This window comes from Platichthys flesus, chromosome 4 (assembly GCF_949316205.1).
Source record: "Platichthys flesus chromosome 4, fPlaFle2.1, whole genome shotgun sequence".
Taxonomy (NCBI): Eukaryota; Metazoa; Chordata; class Actinopteri; order Pleuronectiformes; family Pleuronectidae; genus Platichthys; species Platichthys flesus.
In genome coordinates this window covers 24,058,695-24,085,656 of record NC_084948.1, presented here as the reverse complement: position 1 = coordinate 24,085,656, position 26,962 = coordinate 24,058,695, and the positions used below count along the sequence as shown (strand labels likewise).

Sequence of the window (26,962 nt, the reverse complement as noted above, 5' to 3'; positions counted from 1 at the left end):
GACGTTTTCACATCAACTGGTTGAATAACAGATCAGACACGTAATTTAACACAGAAGTACATTTATTCAGGTCTTAATACATTAATATTGAACAAGTTACATATTCGTATTGATTGCAAATCACACAGCATATTTCCAATTTACTCCTGTATAAGTTAAATGTAACAGATTTTTATTTTAAAATATGTATCGGTATTCTTCCTCTTGTTTCGAGGAGCACTTTGTTATAAAATGTGTGTAAAAGTGCAATATCTTTCTATTCATAAAATTACAAAAAAATTGGTCCAGAATCTGCATTCGGAGCAGGACTAAATATTGTGTTTTTTTCATTTAAAAAAAGAAAATGTAAAGTATCTTAACATTTTTTTTTCCCAGTAATTTGCTTTTTTGATGCTATTTTCTAAAAACTGTAGCTAAATACAAGAAATACAACATTGTCAGTTTACAAAAGCTTAGCCTATCAATCACTGCAGCATCTATCTTCTAAATAAACTTCATTTTTTCCCATATAACTATCTGGAACATAGACTTTTGACAACAACAACACCATAATATCTCACAGCGCTATGTTACAATAAAATATCTCTGTCATAAGTTCAAAAGAAAAAGGAAAATATAACAGTAGCAACATAAAATTAAAGAATACAATGCATAGATTCAAAAATTAAAAAATGTAGAGATATAATTTACTTAGTACAGCTCTTTTACTTTTAGAATGAACCCTGTGACACTGACTACATGGATTCATTATAGTTTATCCTGACTTGAGTGACCGGCACAAATATATATGTATATATATATATATATATATATAGAATTCTGAACATATCACATGATAAAAATGCTAAATATATCACTTTAACTTCAAAAAGGCAAATTTGGCTATAGTACATTATGGCATGTTTGGGTAAGAAAAGGCAACACCTGGCACCACAGCCAAACAGCAGCTTCTTTAACGGCTCCTCTGCAAAGCCTTTTTTTGAAATGTTAAGAATTTCATTTGTACTCTTCGTAAACCTTCTCGCTCCCAGGCGTCACTTCGAACCTGTTTCAGATCATGTGCTGTTGCAGCTCCGGGGTTTTGCAAAGTTTCTCATCTCAACCAAACACCCGAGCTGAGGAAGGAGCGTTCCCCTGCGGTCGGAGGTGACAGCACGACTTCCTGCACACTGCCCCTGACAGCACATGAACTGACGCACGCTGATATCTGTGGTTTCTGAGTGAATGAATCAATAAAGATTAACGTCAAATAGGCAGTTTTTCAGTTTATCTCTAAGCCACTTGGTCTTTCCGCCAGTCGACCTTGTGAGAACTCACGTCTACGATACCATCTTTACTTAAGGTCGTCATGTAATAAGTCACTGACTGGCTTACAAGCTCATTGTTAGTACAGTGGGAAAAGCAGGTCCGAAAAATGCAGATATACAAGCTAGATAAAATACTTAACATCTAAGTAGCGCTTTTCAGGGGAAACTTCATAAACTAATCAATATAAATGTTTTGTTAAAAAAAAGAAAAAGACGTTCGGAGCTATCACATGTTTAAACCAATAAATGTTTAAAAAGACAGAGATAGGTAGAGGTAGAGGCAGCGTGAAAGTGGAGTCTTGTTAAGAGGGAATCATACTGTTCTAATTTAAAAATCAGTCACGCGGACGTTCTGAGACAAATAAGAAAATGTAAAAAGTTCTGGAACTTAACAGGGGACAGGCTGGTTTGCTCACAGTGTCTTTAAGGACAATCTCCAGCAGGTCTCGGGCTCAGAACGTCTTTTATCGAACCTGCCTCGACCTGCTCACGTTTCACAAAGCGTTCGGGAACCAAAACAATGTCTCTAACTCTACACTCCCTCACTCAATTCCTCTTCTTGTAAAAGCAGGGAACTGGAAATCAAGAATTTGCTGCAGCTCTCTTGGGTTTGAGTATCAACTGGTCCGGTGACATTTACAATATAAAACCCTTCAAGGCTGCAGTCGATATCCACTTTGTTAGGCACAATAAATAGGCCCCTGTGGTATTAAGGGTCAGAGTGACAAATGTCTCAGAACTATTTTTGACGTCTGAGTGCAGGTTATGCACCAGCATAAATCTATCTTAATCTCAAATAATTTAGACGTCAAATATATATATATACATATATATTTATATTTATATACTAAATCTAGTAAACACCTACTACGTACTTTTAATATACATTCTTAATATATGTACAAGAAATCTGAGTTTATTTCCATTTACAGCCTGATCAAGAAGGATTCTCAAACACCTGACGCGTGTTTTTAAAAGAATCAGATCCAGTTGTGTGTGTGAGCTCACTGCTGCTGCCTTGAATGTTTGCTTCAATTCTGTAAACACTATTTACAGTCTTATAAAATACACTACGGACCTGATTTTACAAACTTTTTACGACTTTATGTACATTCAGGCGATAACAAAGCAAGACATTATGTAACATCGTTCGAGGATCCCTTGAGAATTCTCTCACTTTAAATCATATCAGGTCACAAACCCATGAGCCGGATTACCTTCATAATTTGCCCGTAGTGGTGATCAATTATCACTAAACTGCACATACAACAAGGCTGATTGTGGAGACAGTAAACAGAATGGTATGAGCTTGTGCACGTCCACAGATTGTGCTGCTGCTGCTGATGATGATGAGATGAAGTCGGCAGTTTCTATTTCTAGCCATGGTGAGTAAACCGGAGAGGTGTGTTTCAGTTTGGCTCTTACGTTAAGGCAAAAATGTTTGGCACTTTGTTTGTACAGAATATTATGATATTGAATCCTGGGTTTATTGTCTTCAGCTCAGGGTCTCTAAGGGAGTTGTGTCCTCAGTAGATCACGGAAATGATCAGAAAAACGTCTTTTTGGAACAGAAAAGTCGATGTTAGAAAACTGCAGGTGATGATTGAACTGGGACGAGGATTTAACATCCAAACAGCAATAACAAGAATGATCCAGATGAACAGGACTGTTATTTTTTTCAGTCTGCGGCTACCCAGCTGTGTGTGGTAGTTTTAACCCCGTGGGGGAAACCTTGCTGGGTCACCATCGGCTCAAAGTTGAAGTCAAGTGAGTCCCCGTCCATCAGAGTGTCATGGAGGACGGTCTCCATGTCAAACTCAAACCTCTCAATGGACATGTCGTCCAAGTCGCTGGGCAGCTTCTCTGGGTGTGAGGGTAGTGGCAGGCCTGGTCGGCCGTATCCGTTGGTGTTGAGGGGGCAGAAGCCACCGGGCATGCCTCCCCCACTGAGGTGGCTGGAGAGGCCATACGGCATCTGCATGGGGATTTTGGCTGTAGGCAAACGTGAGGTGCCCCCACTGTGGCTCAGGGACATGAGCAAGCGGCCATTCATAGCTTGTGATGTGACTGGGGCTTGGCTGTGCACATTGTGTGGATGAGAGTGAGAGAGACTGTGCAAGTGACCATTCCCTCCTCCGATGAGTTTGGCTGCGTGCTGACTGCTGCTGTATGGCGGCAGCATGCAGCCTCCACTGGACTGAGACACCACAGTGTCGACCGACGGCATGAGATCTCCGTGCTGGTCTGTGTCTGATGTCAGCAGTTCCTTCAGAAGCCCTGCAGGGCAGCTGTACTGGCCCATACTGGGTCCAAAGCTGGGCTTGCTCTCTGGCAGGGTCTGCAGCGACATGGAGGACAGGGCGTTCATACCCGCTTGTCCATAACCACACTTGCGATAATCCTGCTGAGGCTGTGAAACCATACTGGGGGAGCTGTATGCGGGGTACCCAGGGCTCGGTTGCATCATGGGAGACGGGGAGGACTGTGAGGAGCCTGGGGTTGTCGCCCCTCCTCCAACCTGAGAGTTGTTTGGCGAGAGCAAGTTCAGGTTGTCCAGAAGGTTCTCCATTACATTCTCAGAGCTGTGTCCCAGAGAGCCTGTCATCTCAGTGAGGCTGGGCAGGGTGGCTGTCATTTTGGTGCCAGGGGCTCCTGGGTAGCCCATATGCACGTTTTCCTCCCCGAGATCATCCTCCGGCATGAAGGGCGAGAGGCGGCCACTCAGAGTGCTAGCGTTGGAGCTCGTCCGAGGCCTGAAGCTGCTCCATGCATCAAAGTCATCGTTGCTGTGGGAGTTGGGGCTGCCCGGCCACTTAGAGTAGGAGCCTGGGCTATCTGCGCCTCCGTCAGGGCCTCCCTGCAGGGACAGCTGTGGGGAGACAGGGAGACGGTGTAACGTAAGCTTTAGGCTGAAACCACTCTGAATAAAACATCTAATCAATCGTGTCAAATAACAGACCCAGAATGCTTGGGAATGACTATTCAGAGGATGATTACAGACGAGAGGATTATGACAAACAATTAATGCGCATGTGGATATGATTACCAAACACAAAAGGATCATTCTTTGTTAATCTATTTGCGGCTTTAAGAGTCAGGAATTACAATGAAGCTTTTAATCAAATTCATATGTTTCTATATTTCTATATATTTGAAGTGTTCAGCATTATATCTGATGCTAATAATGCTAAAAATGTATAGTTTTGAAGACAGTGGAGAGAAAACCCTGGTATGGTTTGAAAAAAATATTAAATTTCCCTGAATACAAGAGCATAAGTGGATTCTTTATTTACCTTTTTCTTTGCTGCTCTTCCTCTGCTCTTGGTGAACTTGCTGTTGTTGTCCATGGAGGCAGCTCTGCGCCGGGGGGACTTGCCGCTCTTCCCGCCCTCTGGGTTCAACATCCACCACGAGCTCTTCCCCGTTCCCTCATTCTGGACACGAATAAAGCGGCTGTGTAGCGACAGGTTGTGTCTAATGGAGTTCTGCAGAAAAACAGATGAGAACAAATCTGGGTTAGCACAGGACAAATGGAGAGATTTGTGTTTGCCCTTTTACCAGAAACACCTCAGATCTGCTTTAGCTTCCAGGTGTAAATCCCCCCCCATGTACAGGTGGTTCTCTTCTCTTCGAAAACATGCTCGTACTGACAGCTGACTCACGGAGGAGAAAGAGGAGATATTAAGGTCATTCAACAATCTAATGCCGTTTGCCATTCAAAGAAACACATGTGCACAAACACCCAACACAATGGGTGTTAAGAAGTTGACTCCATGAGCAATATATCCTGGACTGAGGATTAGACTGAAAAACGCTCTTATCTTCAAACGTTCCGTACAAGTGGGCCTTTATTTTCCTTTATAAAAACAGAGGGGCCCTTTGTGAAACACCATTGTACCAACACACGCATTCCAGCCGACTACACGTCTTGTCTGCACCGGCACAGAATCAAAAGGTAGGAAACAGACTAATCTTTCCTCCTTACAGAGGAAATTCTGCACTCTCACGTTGCTTGGTGACACCCCCAGTGGAAAAACTAATTTTTGTGCAGGAAGCTAGTGAAGCATTATTAAAACACTGCAAACACAAGAGCGAGAATATTGAGCGAACGTCTGCTGAGCAAACCACAGAAAGTGAGAGGCTGCCGACTCTGTCCTACTTTACTGGAACTGACGCTAGTGTACCGGGACAGAGCGCTGATCAGACCCGACTGTTTTTCAGCCTCAAACTCTTAACTCATCACAAAAACAGTTTTTTAAAGTTACCATTTCCCCTCAAAGAATAATTTATACTCTGCCTCCGTTATGGCCGGGCTTGTTTTGTGTCCGGGCCAGTGACATGAAGTAATGAGCCTTGGCCAGACATCGATGTGCATGCGTAGAGCTTGTTGTTTTGGAGGAAAGGCTGGAACTCCCGGCAAACACACACACACACACACTCAGAGACACACACACACACACACACACAGCCTAGCGTGTATAGTGGCTCACGTCATCAAGCCTATTCCTGTGGTGAGTCACTGCTTCACATCTGGCTTGCAGTCTGCCCTCAGCTTAGCCTTCACCACTTCAGCTTCTCCTCATCTCTTCCATGTCCTCCTCTGAAGTCTCATCTGACTCTGACCTACGCCACGACTAATTTTAATTGATGATACATTTTCAAACAAACGAATCGATGAGCTGTTCGGTCCTTGGAATTTTCCAAGGGTCACGCAGATGTCATAAAATTTCCTGTTTTGTCGCAATCCAAAGCTGAAAGATTTCGATTTCCCATTGTGTAGAGCTGTGCCCCTCAAGCTGGAAGTGATGACATCTTCAAAGGGTTGCGTCTTAAACGTGGTTGCCATTGGAAAAGCAATTTAAGATTACATTTTCAGATGAGGACATACTCGATTTGCCTTTATCTCCAAAAATTTCCCCAGAGTCAATCAGATAAATGTTGATTATCAAGAAACTCTAAACACCTCCAGATAAATAGCGAGAAGTGACATATATCTGAGAAAACTGGATAATTCTTGATGGTGGCTTTCCTTTAACCCTCTCTTATCTCCTTCCACCTCCTCCTCCTCTTTCTCCTTGTACTTTTCCTTCTGTCCACCTCAGTCCTCTCTCCACTGGAGGACCTCAGGCTCTAGAGCACATGAGGGCTCTTCTGAACACTGGCCCTTCACAAGTGAATCATATTACCTCCGAATCGAATGACCCGACCGCCTCAGCCGATGGTCTCGGGCTGGTTTGCATGATCTGAGGGACGTGACAGGCCTTTCCCCGATTCGCCTAGCAAATGCTCCCCCCCCCCCCCCCGCCCGAACTTCCCCTCCTCCCGCCCCACATCGGCAGTTATGACAAAAGGCGAAGGAGTAAATTCTGGTCATGAGCCTCTCTTTCCCATGACCGCTGAGAGTGCTGGTAATTTCAGCTGTGCTGCAACGAGGAATGACTGCAATGTGAGCGCAGACGCCGGGATGTCCTGTTGCAGCCCTATATCACCCTGATGACAGGAGCGACAAAGACAAACTCCGCTTCAGAGGCTCTGGTATCTATTTTGGCTTGTGTTACAGCCGGTGTGCTGCGCCGGTGCGCTGCGCCGATCCGCCACGTTTGAAACCCCAGTTCAAAAAGTCCTGACGCAAAAGAGAGAGGAAGCACGAGGGGGGGGGGGGGGGGGGGTCATTAAAAAAGGTGCTCCTGAAGGGAAATACCAGAACTCAGAGTGCTGCAAGGGGAGCGGGGCTGAGGGTGTCTTCTGGTGCGGCCAATGCAAAAGCCTTGTGTCCAAGTGTGTGTGTGTGTGTGTGTGTGTGTGTGTGTGTGTGTGTGTGTGTGTGTGTGTGTGTGTGTCTGCATGCGTGCGAGTGACAACTCATGGCTTTAGTGGAATGGCAGGGCGACAAGCTCACTCCACTGCAGCCGGCGATATCGTGCTTTGACAACACACGCGAGTTGGAACACACGCACAAGGACACAGTCGCACACAGTCACACACAGTCGCACTCACACAACTTCCTTATGTTTTTTGGAACATATTTGACTTGTTCGATTTTTTGGTTTCTTTTCAAAAAAACAGAGCGTGTTTCCATTTTGGATCCTGCGACTGTAAGCGACACCGATTTATCTCTGGCTGCAGTACACAGGAATCTGAACATTCCTGCTAATCACTGTGTGCAAAGTTCAATCGTAATCACAGCCAACTTGTTAGTATCTCTTAGGAAACAGTAAAGTCAGGATTCCCAGCCAGCCAGCCATCACAATCAACATTCCTCAGGAAGGTTACAAAACCCATGATTTCACACAACCCAGCTCTGATTGCTGCTGCTGCTGCTAGAGGACGATCCTATCTTGTGTTGTTTAAAAAAAATCTCCTGCAGCTCGCCAGAAGAAAATGCAACAGAATAAAGGAGACACATTTTTCAGAGCTCAAAACTATATTGACACACTCGCAACTAATGAATAGTTTGTGTGAAGATATCTATTTTGTACTCAGGAATGCAATCATAACAAATGGCGACACGCAGAGGTCTCTCTGCTCTGCCCGAGCCCGCCGCCAGGAGCACCACCTACGCTCTCTGAGTCAACAGAGCTGCAGCGGCCCTGGCAAAACACCAGGAAGTGACCACATGAAAGCGGACAGTGACAGGAAGCAGCGCTGACTTCCTGCCTCACAGGATACGCGGCGGTCGGGGAGGCAGTGAAAAAAGGCCTGGAATGCAGAGCCGCAGCGTTGTGAGCCAAGTGGACGCCGCAAATTCAGCCTCCTCCCCCCCCCCCCCCCTCCGTCCCGCCTCGCCTCCTTCAGCCGCCACCCCCCAGTGCAGTTTATGTTTAGCAACGGGCACTAATCTCTGATGTCACACTATATCTGTTCAATGAGAGTAATGCTCACTTCTGAAAATGAATTACACGATTTGATACGTCACCACTCAACAAGTGACTGCAGTGCATCTGGCTAGTGTGTTTGTGTCTGTGAGAGTGTGTGATGGGGGGGGGGGGTGTTTAAAGGAAGAGAGAAAGACGGGTTGTGTGTGACAGAGTGGGCACGGACCAGTAAAGAACACACTATGCTGGTTTAAACTCCCTCACTGGCAGCTCCACTGAAAGGCGACAGTGTTCGCTACATCACCCTCTTTTCCTCTCCTTCCCTTTCTGCTTCTCCTCCCTCTTTTAATTCCCTTCTCCTTCTCACCTTCCCTCACCTCCTTCCTACACAGTGTCTCCTTCTTTGTTCTCTCCTTACTTCCTTCCTTCCTTCTACATCTCTTCCTCTCTTTTAACTTCCTGTCTCCTCCTTTCTTCACCTTGTTTCCCTCTTTCGTCTCACCTCTCCTCATTTTGTTTCCTCACTTGTCCTCCTCTAACCTCCTCTGTTTTTCTTCCTCCTCCTCAGTTTTCTTCCTTGTCCTCTCCTTCCTACTCTGCTTCTCTTTATTTCTTGTCTTCTCCCTCTTGCCTTCTCTCACCTTGTCTCCTTCATTGTCCTATCCTTTCTTCATTCAGTTTCCTTCCTCCCCCCTAGACTTCACCTCCTTTCTTCTACATATTTTCCTCTCTTTTCACTTCCTGTCTCTCCCTTCTTCACATTGTTTCCCTCTTTCCTCTCCTCATCTTGTTTCCTTCCTTGTCCTCCTCTCACCCCGCTGTTTTTCTTCCTCCTCCTCATTTTTCTTCCTTGTCCTCTCCTTCCTTCTCGGCTTCTCTTTATTTCTCATCTCCTCCCTCCCTTTCCTTCTATTCCTTTCTCTCACCTTTTTCCTACACCTTATCTCCTTCTTTGTCCTCTACCTTCCTCCTTCAGTTACCCTCCTCCTTTTCTCTCTGTCTTGCCTTGACTTATGTCCCCTCCGTCCTTCTACATCTTTTGTCATTTAACCTCCTGTCTCCTCCTTTCTGCAAATCATTTCCCTCCATCCTCTCATCTCTCCTCATCTTGTTTCCTTCCTTGTCCTCCTCTCACCCCCTCCGTTTGCCTTGCTCCTTCCTGTAGTTTTCATCCTTATCCTCTTCTGCCATCTCACCTTATATCTCCTCTCAATTTCTCTCCTCTCCTCCTCTGCTTTCTCTTGCAAAACAGTAGCCAACCACCTGCAGCAAAACTGAAGACACGCTCAGAGTCTCTCAAATGTCAACTGATCTAATGAGAAGAAAGAAAAAAAGCCCCAGAAGGGAGAAACACCACCTACATGCAGGGCTGCTTTGAATCGAGCGAAGCCACAAGTGAAACCTCAGCTGCAAAGGCCATGCAGCTACAGGTATGACGAGTCTGCAGCCCTGCTCGCCGACCGAGAGCGTGCAGCAGGTTCAAACCCACACACCATCGGTTCTCTGAGCAGTTTCACATGCACTTATCAGAGATCTGGAAGTGATGAAATTAAAAAAAAAGATGTGGTTTGCCTGCAGTATTTCCCGTGAGCTCATTAGAGAGAGACGGTGCTGTCCTGAGCAGGCGTTCTCACCTCTCATTACTCAGCCTGCGCAGTAGGTGTGTTCTTTCAGTGTAAGTAGTTATTTTCTGTGTAACGTCTGCGGCTGCAGAGAGGACGACCTATAGAGAAGGTACAGCACTATTTCTAACCACCAGAGTAAGTCGCCGTTAGGCTGAAGCTTGATTATGTCTGGAGCTTTGTGCTGAGTCCGGCTGAGTTGGAGCAGCGCGGTTAAGACAGAAAATGTGTAAAACCTGTTATTAGGCTAACACCAGCTCAGCAGGTCTGCCTGCTTAACATCAGCTGGGGCTGAGCACACAGCTCCAGGTGAGATGGCGGCCTGCTGGGAGACTAGCAATCACTGAGATCACAGACTCATCACAAGATGTGCTCACAGAGGGTTTCTCTTCCCTCAGAGCCAGAGGCACTCCGCTGATCCAGAGGCCGATTACAAGCGATTCCATCAGATTATAAGAGCAGGTTCGCTAAAGGTGGCGCTTTGTGGTAACTTTCAATAGAATGAGACCAAAATAATAATACTGCCTGGAGTTAGAGCAACCCAGACATGAGCAAGAGGTAATGGTTATTTTTATAGAGTCATGTCTTCTTGGCTTCGAATAACATGAGTTAACTCCACTTTAAATAGTTTTTGGTGCAGAGAGAAAGTATCTGGTACAGAGAACCAAGACCTGACAAGTGCTGAAGGATGACATCAGACGTCTGCTCAGATTTGGGCTCTTATAGACGCCTTCTTTTATAAGAAACTTTCAGTTATTTTATCTTTATCTATCTTACTTTGGCAAATTAAGTAATCGATACATAGAGATGAGTATCGCCAATAACCTTCTAACCTTATTTTCGAAAAAATTACATGAAAAAGGCTTAATTGTGCCTTATGATTCACAGGATTTTATTGTTATTGGTGAGTTTGGGCTTGTATAAGACATATTTCCAGTATTTAATCTGCAGGCTGATAGTTCAAGTGATGTGTTTTATTGGAAATTAAAGGAAACTGACAGAATATCTAAGAAACCTTTGGGATTTATTGACCTTCATGCATATTTGTTCACACGCACACGCACACGCACACACACACACACACACACACAGGCACAAAAAAGCATTACACCTTGACATTAGCACATTCATAGAGCAATCAAAATAGCCTGTGATGACCTCATATGTTTGCACTTTGATAAGTTATCATCAGCACCAATATTGAGCAGGCCAGGGATAATCACTGACCTATTTACTAGAGTCAATACAGCAATGATCATAAAAGGCAGGGGAAATAAAAAAAAAGCCGGGCACAGGAAATGTAAAACCTTGGGCCTTTTTTCATTATTTACACAGTCGGTTTGATTAAAACAGCCTGGAGAAAAATAGGAAAATGACTGTTGTCATTAACGTTGCTGGGAGAAAGCAACACAACACAGCACCTCAGGTGTGTCTGGCTGCACAGGAATAAACAGGTCACTGTTAGCAGGGATATAAAAAGAAATCTGTTCTACCACAATTTGTTTTTTTTTAAACTCTCAGATTAAAAATGGAAACTGACCCTAGGATCTGGTTCGAGACAGAAATAGGTTGTTTCTGCCCTCTCGCTCCATCCTGCCTCTTTGTGAGTCTCCTGTAACTCTCTCGTACATTTCTTTCTTGCTCTTTTGCGATATCATACACGTACACCACTGGCCACAGCTGATCGCACACTCGTGTTGCAGTCCAAAAAAAAAAAATCCTTTTTCTCACCGGCTGACGTCAACTTCCAATAATTCAATTTGACGAGCAGAGGGGAGAGAGCTGGACCTCGGACACAGAGCGCTCACTGTGGAGCTCCCGAAATTCACTTAAGAGTTCTATGAGCGCGAGTCGCAGGCAACAACTTCCACAAAGTACCCTCGTCGAAATCGCTCATTATCAGACGCTGAGAAATACGACTATTAGAAAGCACAGATGGGGAGGCAGAAAACCCAAGTCATGCAGGAGCAGAATCTGTCTGCAAATGTATTTACTGACAGCCTCTTGGCAGGATCTCCTTTTCACGATCTTCTGCAAGGAATCTGAGTGCAACCGACTGCCCTCCCCCCCCGATACACACAAACACACACACACAACTGAACGTGGACGCCTGAGCCAATGGGGATCACCTACAGACAACTGATGAATACCCATGCGAATGGTTTTGTGCATATGGCGAGAAGAAGCAGAGCCGACTGACACTTTAGCGTCTTTCCTCACGGTATGATGGTGTGAGATTTTTAAGCGGCGTGGAGGGGCTATTAGGGAACTTCCTGCTGCATTGTATCCGCACAGGAAGAGCTGGCCGGTCCTGATACCGATCCCACCGATGCCTCTGGTTTCTGCGCAGAAAGTCGAAGGCCCTGCTAAGGTGCAACGGGAGAGACTCGTGGGTTCAAGAGCCACCACTTCCTAATCAAAACTCTGGAGTCTGACAGGGCAAAACAAGAGGAAGGAGGAAGGAGGGGCCCTCGTCCAGGTAGACTGTTCCAGCAGGATTACAATAGCAGATACAGCTCTCACTGTACATCTATAGAGATACAAGTGACCCCACTTGAGATTTGGCCAAACAAACAGAACCTGGTGAGAAAATGATAAATCACCTGCTGTTTCCCTTTAGTTTGGCCGGCAAGTGGCCCGACTCGTGGACAAATTACCTCTGACAGAAAAACTTGGCCTACCGGGCAAATGACTGATCATAGATTATAACTTTAAAAAACATAATCAAGTCGTCAAATAGTCTACTACTACTACTACTACTTCTTGGCTATGAAATCCAATATGGCTTTTGGATGTGATTAACTTTCAACTGTCGCATCAATTGCTTTCATCAAAGTGTCGACTGACGCTTCAAATCTTTTTCATGGTTCCACTTCATGACACTTTAAATACTTTCAGTGCTTCTCCAAAAAATACTTTCCCAACCAAACACTCAACATTGTACAACATGTTAACCTATTTTCAAAAGCTCTAAACTTTGAAATATTCTAAAACGTCCACATTTTAGGGCAAAAAATATACTTTTACAAAAGAAAGAACTGTTCTATCTGTATATGAAACATTATTTACAGTATAATATTGTAGATTTTAACTCTTTCATCCAACGTCACTGAACCTGAAAGGCCTCGGCTGAGCATAACTGTGTGATTCACGTTACGTTTTGTGTTTATTTCCTACTGTACACATCCCGTTCATGAAAACTGTTGCACCTAGTTTTGAAATAATGACCCAGCAGCATGTTTAGCAGCAGTCGGAGCTCGGTGTTTACGTGCTGAGCGTCCTCTCTCTCTCTCGTGCTCACTGATTTCCTGACTCAGACTGGAGCGGCACGTAGCTCATGTGTACAGACAGGGACCGGGTTGTGCTGGCAAAGCTTACCATGCTAAAATATGTGCATGTGTTGCTATGCGCAACACAATGCGCGTCTGTAAATGCACAGAGCAGTGTCTGTGGAGCGGGGGTATTTTTCGCCTGTGATCAGCGGAGCGGCTGGGCTGGGCAGCTGCCTGCTCCGCCCGGATAAAGCTGCAGTGTGTGGACCGCTACACGGTGCCTGCTTGGCGGCCTGCGTCCAAAGGCCTGACCCACCACTGCAGGAGGGGGGGGGGGGGGAGCAAGTGTTTGGGGGCGGCTATATTTCTAAGCTTGTTACCCCAGCGGGGATATCCCCGAGGTGTCTTTATGGCTGAATGTTGATCAAACAATAAATGTTCACTCGCTTAAAGAGCTGAATGTTTACTGCTGCGATCCAGCAAATGGCCCGGGGTTGGGTCTGATAAAGACATATCTTATCTGATCTTGACAGGATTGTTTTATGACACTGAAAAAGCAGGATGAGTAAGAGATAAAAAAAAAAGTTTTATAGTAACCACACAACATGAATGGGGATGTCACGGGAGCTCGATGCCAAAAGAAAAATACAGTACAGCACAGTAAATAACAAAAAAACATTTATTTTGCATTTGAGACAGATCATCAGAGCCGGCAGAGTGCAAATGGTGCCACAGAGCACAGTGTTCATAAAGGGCAAATATTATCTTGTTTGGGTTAATGTAGCGACGGCTCTTCACATCAGACAGGCTGCCGTCATTGCCGTTGAGTGTGTCAAAACAATTTCTAAATGAAAGGTTTCACCCGACTGCTCTGTCACCTTGATAGTCATTTTGTACTACCACTTGCACCGTGTGTGTGTGTGTGTGTGTGTGTGTGTGTGTGTGTGTGTGTGTGTGTGTGTGTGTGTGTGTGTGCAGCAGCCTCGGTTCCCTGCTCTGTTTTGAAAGAGTTGTGTGGATTCAAGGGTACTGATACAACTATCAATTTTCGGATATCCCTATGTCATGAGCACTTGTTAATGAGGTGTGTGTATGAGATTGTGTGTTGCTGTATGTCCTCTGCCATTGCAATTTGCTTTGTATTGTGAGAGACGGAGCCAGCAAATGGTTGCAAGTGAAGAACTGTGGGTAAAATCACAAAGGAAAATGATTTGGGCTTTTAAATCTTTCTGCCTTTAAATGTCCTTGGATATGTCCAGAATCCGTGAAGCGGGTTTGAAAAGCAAGCTGTGATGTACTTACCTGTTTGATGGTTCTAAAATAAGCTGGATTCAATCTCGGCCACAAATACAAACTATCTTCAGAAGGAAAAATAAACTCTCTGAGACATAACGGAACCATTATATAGTCCATCATCACAAAGTAGCTCTTTTCACAAATTCATCATGAAAAGGAAATAACAGCAACACATAATATGTCAGAGATTCTATCAAGTGAACAATTACTTTAATGGACTCTGCTCTTATGTCATGGTTATGTAAACAGGAATAATCATCCAAATTATCTTTTTTCAATGCTGAACTAATGTTTAACATGAACATATAGGTCTGTTTAACCTTCATCAATTATTATTATTTTTAAATGATCACCATGTTGCTGTTCTTTGTCCTTGTTGCTGTTACACCAGCGCTATCGGTCTGATGATTACAGAAGTCTGTCCGTCCGCCTGTCTGTGACTCTCAGGAATCGTTCATCTTATCAGCTTCACATTTGGCATTTGTTCATTTCACTGCCTGGAAAAAGGCCAGTGTTCACAAAACAAAACCAAAAGCCTAAAAAGGTGCCGCTGGGTGTTTTCATTTCCTCTGGAACTAATAGATGAGTCTGTGTGACTACAGAGCTCAACATTCAATCTCTCCTCCAGCGGCTATCAGAAAACCCCCTTATCACCAGTTGTGAGCATATTTGTGAGGAACAGTAGACGACAAGTGTGACATTTAACCCAGGGCACCAAGACCTGGACCTGGCATCCCAATCAGAGGGGCCATTATCAAGCTGGCAGCTGTACAGGAGATGTAAACCAAAGCCTCACTCACAAAGCATTGACTTTGGCTCCATTCAACTGAAGCCCATACAGTATTTATTAATCCGATTATGAGGGAACCACAGGGTAATTACCACAGTGTCTCAATATGAGGGTTGTGGTGAAATGATCCCATGAAGCTGTGACAACCACCAACAGCTATTTGTTTCCCAATTCTGAGGGGAAGCGGAAGAATGAAAAAAAAATATGAAGGGAACGCTGGAGGAGGAAGAAGACCCTGACTCTGATGACATCACTACCGTGTGGCTGCACAGCGCCACCGGCTCTCAGAGCGCTCACTTCCTATCGGGCTGAAACCCGCCTCTCTTAAGACGCAGAGGAGCAGATGGTGCAGAGACATCCACTGAATTTAACTGTATGTTCTGGCAGGAAATATGAAAATGCATGATTACAATGAAAACATTAAATTTCTGCAACGTTTAAATGAATGATTTCTCCTGCGTTGGTGTCTTTCTGCAATTCTGATTCTTTCTGTCAAGAACGCTGGAGAGAAATGATGAGTTGCAAACAACAGATTAAAAAAAAACTCAGCCATATTTAAGTTCCAATATTAGTGCAGAATACAAGATATGGAATGTGTAGATCCTGGCAGATGACCAACAATTTCATATTACTCCTATGGCTGTCAGGAATAAACCTCTAAATGTCCCAGTTCGAATTTGCAGGCCCAATTGTGTGAATATGTTTTTGGAGACACACAACTCTCGAAGGATAAGCGCTATACATACTGGATGAGACGATGGAAAAGAGTCTTTAAAAACAATGGAAATATTAATGATTCTAGATCATGCCAACACCAAATCTAGTGTTTCCATTCATTTCTCTCTTATCTGTCTCTTATCAGGGCCATAAAGAAGTCATTCATAGAAAAACGAGTCCACGTCCGACTACATGTGTAGGTCGGCAGTTCCTCGAATTCAGCGGAGGAATCTGAACGAGGAGGCTTTCTTGAAAACTCAAGATGCCACACTGAGACTGTACAGCTCATCTAAGTTCAATCTATTAATAGCCAGACAAACTGCATTTCTCAGCTTTCAGTTTAAAGGTGCAAAAATAACAATATTTCATACTTGCTTTGGAAATTGCAGAGAGAGAGAGAGATCTAGTTTGGACAATTAAAAAAACAACAATATGTTTGAATCCCTGTGGAACGAGCTCGCGGACTGAAACCCAACTGCCCCCGAGTGGGGGGGTGTTTTCCTTTAACGAACACCATGTCAGCCAAGGGCCTCGCTTTACAACAAACACAAAAGCGCTTCAATGTCGCAACTCCAATGCAGACCTGCAGACTGAACACTCCCGAGGGCGGTTTGGTTACGCTGCTACGCACTTTGACCTTGAAAACAAACTATCAGTTCCTGCGGCAACAGAAGCGGAGATCCCGCTGTGTGTGTGTGTGTGTGTGTGTGTGTGTTTGTGTGTGTTTGTGTGTGTGATGCTGCAGTCATATTTGCACTTTTCATTAGAGTCGCATTTGAATTCCCAGCATGCCACGCAGCTACAGAGCACCAGACAGTGTTCATGTATGTAACGGGGGGGGGGGGGAGTGCATGTGTGTTAATGCCTGGCCAGTCTGACAGGCACCGTGCATAATCACTTTAGGGCAGGAATTGCACAACAATGTGGGTCTGGGTAATGCCTGTGGTTTGGGGCCCTCAGCGGTGAGCCGTCCCGTAAAAAAAAAAAACTGTGTGCCTGAGGACACTTCACACACACATAAACACATAGACACACACAGACACACACACACATACGGTATATGACGTTTTTAATGTGTGAAGAATCATCGAGTTGTTTCACTTCTTCACTGGAATGGTGAAATAACTTAGAATCCGTACGACTGTTCCTCTTCTCGCCCCCCCAAAAAATCCCCCAAACAATGCTGAGGTCTCCATGCTCACCACACAGGAGATTTGTTTCTTCACAGTTTTTCCCACTGATGAGAAGATGAGACGGCAGACAGAGCAACAGTGTAGTCTGTGAACACAAACCGCCATGCCTGGGCCGAACCCACAGCCCAGAAAGAGACGATCACGTGCTCCCATCCCGCTACTACCAAACCCACACGGGGGAAAAACAAAACAACGTGACTCACCCTAAATGACTGTTTACCTGATAGTGGAGCTGGATGTCAACCATCTTCTGGACTCGAGCGTGAAGCGCCCTGTGTGGGCACTGACTCCCCGCTCGTATCTTTTCGTATCGTTTAGTCCTTGTGCAGTTAATTGAGGATACACACCCACTGGCCAACCTGTCCCCTGGTCCACAGCCAGGACGCAACCAAAACAAAACTCTGGAGGCAGGAGCGCTGCGGAGCTTGAGTGATGAGGTGGGTGTTTAAACACCAGTGTAGACGTTTTACATGATTTGTTTGAATTCACTAAATGAAAGGGGGATTTTCCTGGGACGTTTTCAGTGGGATAAAGGTTCTGTAAGTGTAGAGTCATCAGCTGTGGAACCGGAGGAGTCACTGACAAGAGGATGTAAATATCTCTTCAGTGAGATGTTATTCTTCAGCAGTTTGAATAGATCATGCTGAGGTTAAGTTGTTGACCTACATATTTATATATTGTATAAAGATTGTTAAAGGTAAAGGTAAAAGAACAGTAAGAGCACAAACGTTCAAAGATATTTACGCATCGATGCACGTCATAATGTGACGCCAGAAAATGTGCAGCCTCAGTATCAATAAAAATGAAATACTTGAGTATTATCTAATATTCTTAAAATAAAAAATAATCCAATATCGGATTTTTTTGAGAGGGAATCGAATTCAAATTCAATCTGTATGATAGAAACAAATTTGCTTTCCTTGCTATGACGAGCACTGGAATTCATTACATAACATTTCACCGAATCGTAAATTCAATTAAGAGAGAATTTCAAAAATACGTTTTTCTTTCTTTTCCGCTGCGGCTCGGAATCGGTGCAGCCAAGACGAGTCCTTGGTGTCGAAAATAAAAAGATCTGGAGTGAGCAATGTTTAACAGAGGGTTTGGAACCACCGAGGAGAAAATCAACCCCCAGCAGATAAACACTGTGGGGGGTTTGTTGTATGTAGCAACAGCGATCGTAATTATTGACAATTTGAAGTTATTTACATGTTAAAGAGGCCGTGCACGTTATTTAAGTAGAAAAAGAAACTTGCTGCATTGCACCAACACAATCTTCCTGTAGTGAATATGACTATAACTGTGAAGCCTCTTCGACAACCACACAGACAGATTAACAACGTCCCCTGTGGCAGACCTGCTCCCCCGTGTGCCATCCGTCTCACGGCTCTTGTCGTTGCCTACCGGTTTTTCTTTCACCACATTCTGGCCATGCGTTCAAATGTTTACAGGCAAACTATGACCCAGGCAGCACACACACGTGGAATCAATCGTCCATAGCGGTCTGAGGTCAAACTGATCTGACTTCATATCCCCAGAATGGCCGGATCCACAAATAAACACACATGTACCACGCACAGACGTAAACATTCAAACGCCATGTGACATCCCCGGCTGTGCCACACTGACCTGTTTTCGCTGCCTCCCTTCGGTCTGCTGAGGTTTGAGGCAGCGATTAACTTCCTAAAAATGTTTCTGGGCAAAAGGGGAAAAGAGGCGAGATGACAACAGAAGAATGCCGACGCTGCGGCCGAGAGGAAAACAAACGTGCATGTTGTGAAATCCGCGAGGCTACGGTTACATCACTTTGAAGATCTGAATATTTTTTCCACTCATCTGCATCATATCTTAAAAACAGGCTGAGCCCGAAGCACATACGCACTTGTTGAGCTTGTTCTTTAAAACTAACTTTTGATCAAACTAAAACTACAGCAAACCAAAAGATTCTAGTTTTTAAGTTTTGAAACTTGTGACGGGCATTTCCACTTTTTTTTTTACGAAAACCTGACTCTTCAATTCCTCAGTTAAAGGAGAAAACTGTTAATCGATGTTAGAAAATACTCTTTAACACAGTCACGGTGTCTTGAGGGCATCTTACACATGGCAGATCAAAGACACTCGGGTATTGTTCATCAGTACTCAGCTGCTTTTTAACACCCCTGTGTGTGCCAGTCATGGTGATTCAGCACATCCAGTGATTTGCAAAGCAGAGGGGGTGAAAAAAGAAAAGGCCACTTGTAAGGAAATACTGGATTAAAATCAGCTGGAGAGAAAAGGAAAGGAACTTTATCACGCCACGATAAAAAAAAGAAGAAGAAGGGAACGATATAAAAGCCTGTGCTGGAATGCTCCCTGTGTCGGCCTGTCTGTCTGTCTGCCATTGTGTCTGTGCATCTGCCAGCAGCAGGGCTTTAATTATGAGGCCCAGGTTATGTGCTTACACACACACACACACATGCACATGAACGCACACATACAGGAGACTAGCATCCCACATATCTCTAACAGTGCCTCACAGTTCCGCTGACTAACCAGTGGCACCAGACTTTGGCCTGCGGCTCCCTGATTCCAGTAAATGTCTTGTTATGCAACTCCTAACAAGTGTCACCCAGTCTGAACTTAGAGCATTCCGAGTCTCCCCACTGCTCTCGCCCTCTTTCTCTTTATCTCTTAATTCTTTTTTTCCCCTCCTCTGAAGACAGTGAGCGGTTGCTTCGGCAGGGTTCGACCGAGGGGGCGTCCGCTTACCCCTGTCGTAAATCGCCAAGTGTGGGACGGCCCGGCTTTGTGCAGGAGCAGAAAACCAGGAGGGGAGAGTTCGGTGGCAGTGCGAGCAGGAAATGGGGAGGAGGGCGAGGAGAGCTGCGTCTCATTGCCTGAGAAACACAGCTGCCCTCATGTCTTGGGGCAAAGCCAATGTTGGACTCCTCAACTGGCTCAGGGGGGTGAGATGTGTGTGTGTGTGTGGGTTGAACCAGTAGAAACAGGAGGACTGCTGTTCTGTCCAGCTCCTTTTCCAGCTACTACACACTCAGACCCACAGAAACAGGCAGTTTGCGACTGGTGATCAAGTAAAACCAGCTTTGTGCTCCTTCAGGATTAACGCCTTAATTCTTATAGCTTCTGTATTTCTTTAGAAGCTCGATTCATGGGAACAATTAGTTCAGGTTACGAACACGTCTGCTTAAAGCACAGAACATAAATCTGTGTGTTGATAACAATGTCATACACACTTGAGACATCTCTGCTTGTGTTGCCTGGGAAGTTGGCAACACAAGCCAGAATACCGTAATATCAAATCTACATTAATTTTGCATTAACATAATAAAGTGTTTCAGCTATATGATTAATCAAACAGTCATTACCACAAAAACCTTTGAGCACACTTTCCTACAGTATGATATTGTGAAACAAAACATGACTGTGATCATCCGCTTTTCTAATCTATTTATCAAACCACATGTGTGAATTAGACGGTTATTATTAGATGTATTATTATTAGATGGGCTGATTATGCTGTCAAACTTCTTGGTTACTCATCTGTGTCAAGATAGATTAAAATAATACTAACGGTAGATTCTGTATCGGAGTCACAAACCTGAATATTTTGAATGTGAAGTTTCAGTTTTTCCTGAAATCTCATGAATATCAATCAGATCCATGACATGAGACCTTTCCCCTGCTCCAACACTCCCATCCTGACCTATCCCAGTGTCCCCTGTGATACCCCCTCCGTGTTTACAGTACGAGTGAAGTGGGATGGGAGTCAGTGGGTGCATTAACATGGTAATGACCCCCGTACCGCTAGCTGTACAACCTGCTCGGACCTTCGTGTTTGTCTGCCAGTTTGTTTTGAGACCCGTGGGAGTGTTTACCAGCATAGGCTGTGGAATTTTCGGGTCAAGGGAGCAGCATGTACAGAGACAAACCTATGACCGAATTGATCTCGATACCGACTTCAAAGCCGTCAAGCTCCACCTGCTGCAACCAAATATTTACCCGCTGGTGACGTACGAGTAGTAGAGAAATACAGGAAAGAACAGATTTTGGCCGGCAGGCCAGGATGAGTGTGTACTGTGTGTTGTCCTGTCTTTATGCATGTGTGCTGCAGCCCCTTCCAACATCTTGCAGAGTCGAAACCAGTCTATTAGAAATAAATAACCAGCTCGAAAGAGTGGTTTGGTGATACATAATTCGTGCCATCTGTTCCTCTTACTGTTGGACAGTGGCCTGTGCTAGGGCCAGTGTCCAGTCCACTTGCAGAGCCTCTCCAAGCTGGTCCCACCTGGCACAACTGTCCTCAACATTCACACTGTTGCAGAAGGCCTGAGAAGTGTGGAGGCTGTCGTGACTCAGCTCCGACACGACCAACTGTGGAGGATCAGCAGCGCTGTGAAACAAGCTCGGCCTCCAACAATTACAAAGCAGACAGCCTTAATCAAAGATTAATGAAAACTTAATTTGCTGCAGCTAGTTCAGTTCAGGAGAGCGTGTGCAGTGAGATCATCCCTGGTTCTGTCGTTGAGGTCGACGTCTTATAGCAAAACGTCAAAAATAATCAGCCTGTGTATTCTAACTGTCAACCAGGGAACATCTGCCCAATATTTCCACAAACCACAGAACTTTATTTTTCTCTTGAGGGTTCACTGGTTGAGAATAGAAGAGTTTGAATGTCTCTAGTCAGTTTGTAAAGCTGGTGTCTGTGAAACAAGGTTAGCCACTTAATGTAGATTCATATGATCAGTCAGATCAGATTGTAAATAATGATTGACAACCTGTCTCTTTTTCCTCTCACAGTATAAAAGCAAAACTATCCTGGATACAGGCGACGCCATATTGTGCAGGTGACAACAGGTGTTTAGGCAGTAGGGATCAAGTTGATCATATCAGGAGGAACTACCTACAATGACAGAAACCATCTTTAAGGAAAGTGCCGGCCACCAGGGGGCGATCACGATGTTTGGGTTTACGAGGGGTTGACATGTCGTTGTTTATAATCAAGACAAAACATAAGAGGATTGTCGAGGATGAACAGGATCACTATTATACTGGGGGAAAAAATAGATTTGTTACTGGAAAAACTATTTTCCAGTATGTGTGGAGAGAAATTATTTAAATACTAATTGAATCAATAATTGTTTTACATTAAAGGGTCATTAAGGGAAGAAACAACATAACAACAAAATGTCACTCTAGAAAAAAATCTGCAAATTACCAGTTTACATCTTCAGGTTCACAACAGAGGCTTTCTGTCCTCGGCTCGTAAGTGAGTTCCCTCCGAGGAGACAATGTGCGATAGCCCCCCTGTGTGGAACCGAGGGGAGCTCTATGAATAACTCCCCTTGCAGCAGTGAATGGCACTTTTCTTTCCCACAGCATTACTCAGCCTGCACCCCCCAACATGGCAGGATAAGCAGCGAGCCCAGGCGGCGGTGGCTGAGTGCCCCTCGCCGGAGCCGCCAGTCACACACAAACAGCTGAGCGGACGCAGAGATGGCGAGGAAATTCTGATTTATCGGCGAATTAATGAAGGTGTCTTCGCCTCTGTGCCTCTTTTCTTTGAGATGTAAATGATCTACTCTTGTAGTTAATGATGCTTGAGACAATTAACTTGAAGCCATTTGTCTTAACTGCACTCGGCTATGGAATAACTTCTTAATTAGACTGTAACCAATGAGTATCGCTGACAAAGTGATGACCACAGCGTTGGGTCATGGTCGACGAGCGGCCGGTGTGACTCCTGACAATCACGTGGCCGAGAGAAAACTATATGTTGTCCACCAAAATGCTTAGGAGATCATTTTCTAAGTAAAAAGAATAATAATATGAAGTTTCTCCTACATTTTAAAGTCAAATTTAATTCAGATTTTTCTCTGTTGATGCTCGAAAGCCAGAGAGGAAGATTCACTTCTCACTGGAAAACAACTTTTCTCTTTTCACGCAAAAATTTTATAAATGGGGACGAAAGCCTTTAGAATCAACCCTGTGATATTGTGATGAACACAACAAAGACACACACACACACACACACACTCAAAGTGTGGCCGATATACTATTGGAAGTTTAACGTCTCTCTTACCTACAAACCACAACAAAACCATATGATGATATTGCGATGATGTTTTTCTTCTCATGATCAAACCTACTTGGACGATGTCACCGCCTAGAGCAACATGTCTGCCCGGCGACCGCTTTGTTTACACTGAAGAAGGGGGGGGGGTTTCCACCTTCGTACAATTTGACTGACAGGTTTGACACTTCCACACTCACGTTTTCTGCTCTTGTTTTGTAAACAAAGTGAATATGGAGCCACGTGCTGCTGAAAACAACGTTTGGCAAATTCTAAAAGTTGTGGTTTAGTTGTTTTCATTTTGTATCTGTATATTTTACGCCGTTAAAAGAAGGGGGGGGGGGGGGGGGATCTTGCTGGTTTCTCTGACGGACATGAGTTCATCTCTCAGCACATGAATCAGACATGGGAGTCTGCAGGGGGGGGGGGGGACAACTGGAGAGAAGGAAGAAAGAGAACTGCTTTGAATTTCATCAGCGACCCAGACAGCATAAAACTGAGAGGGGGGGGGGGGGTCATCGTAATAAATCTCTCACTTTGCGACTCTGGGCTCAGTTGGATTTCTCACTGGGAGAGTAGGCTGTCATCAATTCACTGTCAGACACCAGTGGAACTGTGCGTCTCTCCAGAAGGGAGGTTTACGCCCTTCAGTAGTGCTTCAGTGGGAGGGCCTGTCACACCACATCAGAAACCTTTTAAGTCCTTCCCTTGTGTAATGATCTGGACGCTTTCCAGGACACATGCACGCTCTTGGGCATCTTCCTCCTCAGGAAAAACTGCGATGTGACCTTGGACTCTTTTTTTTTTTTTAAATAACAAACTAAGCCCTTTGCTGAAGCACTTCTGAGTGGTGGCTCCAGGACAGTTGAGTCAGCAGACTCAGTGTAAATCACACACTGAGGTCAGATGACTGTGTAAGGTCACGGTGGCCAATGGGTCAGTTTATCTGAATTGCCATGAACTGGATGGATGGATGGATGACAATGGGAGGGATGTTTTCACAAAGAATCAGGAGCTTGAATGATGAACAGTCACTCTTCATGCATGATGCTCGTATCATTCCAGTGTAGAAAAGTTTGTGGTGAAGGAATAAAAAAAGTTGAGGATGGAGACAAATCAGTGCAGGAGAGAAAAGCCCCTGGAGAAATTTGACTAGGATTTAAACATATAGTATGTTGAAGAATAGATTTGGACTATATCAAACATTATTGGAAAAGTTCGTGCAAGAAGTGGCACAGCTTTGCCACACACACTTACAAACACACACACACTTAAACCCACTGCATCTCCTGCATAAAAGCACCACAACGTCAGGAACCACGTACCTTCCATCCTGCAGAGCTGTTGCTGTCTCCTTTATCTTTGAAATACGGAACACTCTTCACCATCCAGTCGTAAATCTGGGACAGAGTGAGTCGGTTCTCGGGGGAACTCTCGATAGCTTTGGTTATGAGGTCTGCATATGACATATTCCCCCACGCGTTCCGCCGGGAGGAGCTGCTCTTCCTCTGGGCAGCGGCGGCAGCTGCAGCCGCGGCCGCCGAGGACGAGGACCCGACCGGGGAGGAGAGAAGAGGCACCTGCTGCTGCTGCTGCTGCTGCTGCTGATGCGGGAGCTGCGGGGTCTGGTGCTGCTGCTGCTGATGATGATGCTGCTGCTGCTGGAGAGGCTGCTGGTGCACGCAGCTCTCCTGACACTGGAAGTCGGTGCACAGGAGAACCGGCTTCTGCTCCGGGAAGTCCTCGCTCTCCTCCAGCAGACTCAGGTTGTTGATGAAGTCGGAGTTGCCGGCGGGCTCCTGCTTCACGGAGGGCACCGGCGAGGAGGTGTTGGAGTCGCCCGGGTTGATGAACTCCGGCCGCGGCAGGGGCCAAGTGCAGGAGCGGGGCCGCGACAGGGGCTCGAAGTCCGGGTCGATCTCCACCAGGTGTGGCAGCGGGGCCGCTTCCGCCATGGTCGAGAGGTGACGGAGCCACAAAAAAAAAAATTAGATAAAATGTAACAATGTCATGAAAATGCGACAGAACTGAAACTCCGGAGGGAAAAAAGTTACAAAGTCGCTTTTTGGAACGTGGAAGAATTCGGGAATGTGTCCGTCAAAAGTGTTCTCCTCCTGGGCGACAGCTCCTCACTTACATCCCCCGGACAGAAACACAACACAGACAGAAGAAGCGTGTCGGTGAAAAGTTCGCTCATGTGGAAGTACAGAGAAAACTTCGCGTCGGTCGGTGATGTTGTGCTCGCGTCTGTTGATTCTGCGCGTTTAACAGCGTGACACGACTTTACTGGAAGTATCCTCTGCTGACACCGCCCACACGTGAGTGACACCGCGGCACAGCCAATCCTCGCCCTCCATTCTCGCCCCCCCCTCCGAGCAAACGTCTTATAAAACTATTCAAACTCTTGTATTCTGTTCAGAAATAAACTTGTTTTAACATATTGCATCATCATTTATATCTTTGCTATTTGTGTTTTTAGGTGACATAGCATTTCAGTCCTCCAGTTACTTCATCCAGTTACATCAATATGATCATTATTCCTCATTATGTTCTTTTATTAGTTTATTTCCCAGTTTATATCTATGGAATATGATAAAATCTCATATTTATTTATATTAAATGGTTGTTTCTCACTCTTGAATCTTGAGGAAAGAGGATGTCGCACCTTGATAAAAATTCAGTTTGAAGAGTTTAGGGACATCTAGTGGTGAAGTAACATGTTGCAGCTGCTCTTTTTGTTTTTGGTATATTTCTGTCTTCCTGTTACTACATTCAGTTACAGCAATATGATTATTTAATTAGTTTATTTGCCAGTTTATATTTATGTAAACCCTTCACAACTTTCTGTCACTAAACTCCATACACAGCAACTTTAATGGTTTTACCTGGTTAAAGGTTCAGTGTGTACAATCTAGGGATATCTAGTGGTGAAGTTGCATGTTGCAGCTGAACCCCCCTCACCTCATCCTCCCCTTCCAAACATGAGTGGGAACCTGTGGCAGCCAGTGTTCATACAAACTCAAAAGGTGTTAAGTTTGTCCAGTTTGGGCTATTGTAAAAAACATGGCGAAATCCTTAGAGAGGACCCACTAAATGTGAATATAAAGTATTTCTATATATATGAATATATCGGGCTCATTCTATGATTAAGAAAACAACAATTTGTACAATTTATATAAAACCCACCATGGAAAACATCACTATGATTATTTTATATTAAAACATATTATTATTATTGTTATAACCACAACACAACTCTAAAGTCTTAATCACGTTTGATTGTTTATAATTATAAATAAGTATCAATAGTTTCTGTTTACACCTGCTTCTCCAACTGGGTCATGTCAAAATGTCTTCTAGGTAAAAAAAAAGGCTTGTACTAGCTGTTGGTCTAGAGTCATCACAGCATAAAACAAGTTAAAGTAAGAAGGAGTTGACAAAACCTAATAACAAATACCCCTAAAAAACTCAATAACATGGGAGATAAAAGTCATAGTTTTCTTAAAAAAACTCAGTATAAAAGTCTAATGAGATTATGAAGAGAAAACTTTTAAAAACAGCCACTCTGATGGAAAGACAGGAGGAAAGAGAGACTGAAACAAAGCAGCTTCTGTCCACAGCTCGTTGTTTGTTTTTGTCCCGGTGTTCTCAGCTACCCTGGACTATGCTGGCCTCTTGTGGTCATTTGTGGGTATGACATTCACACAAACAGGCAGCAGTGCATTACGTTAACACTTCACCAAAATAAATGGTAATAGTAATAATTATTATTATTATGATGATACATTTTATGATTAAACTGTTTTATTTGCATAAGAGACCAATTGTCAAATCATTGTGAGAGGAAAACATAGAACATGAAAACACTAAAAGAATACTA

General features: G+C 44.4%; 1 protein-coding gene across 1 annotated transcript; it reads right to left on the bottom strand.

Annotated features, from left to right (window-relative positions):
- Positions 1-44: 44 nt before the first annotated feature.
- foxo1a (forkhead box O1 a) lies at positions 45-25,342 on the bottom strand. Its single transcript, XM_062385481.1, has 3 exons — positions 24,408-25,342; positions 4,601-4,792; positions 45-4,176 (listed from the first exon to the last, which is right to left on the bottom strand). The coding sequence occupies exons 1-3, from the start codon at positions 25,035-25,037 to the stop codon at positions 2,986-2,988; spliced, it is 2,013 nt and encodes a 670-aa protein (XP_062241465.1). The 5' UTR covers positions 25,038-25,342; the 3' UTR covers positions 45-2,985.
- Positions 25,343-26,962: the final 1,620 nt, after the last annotated feature.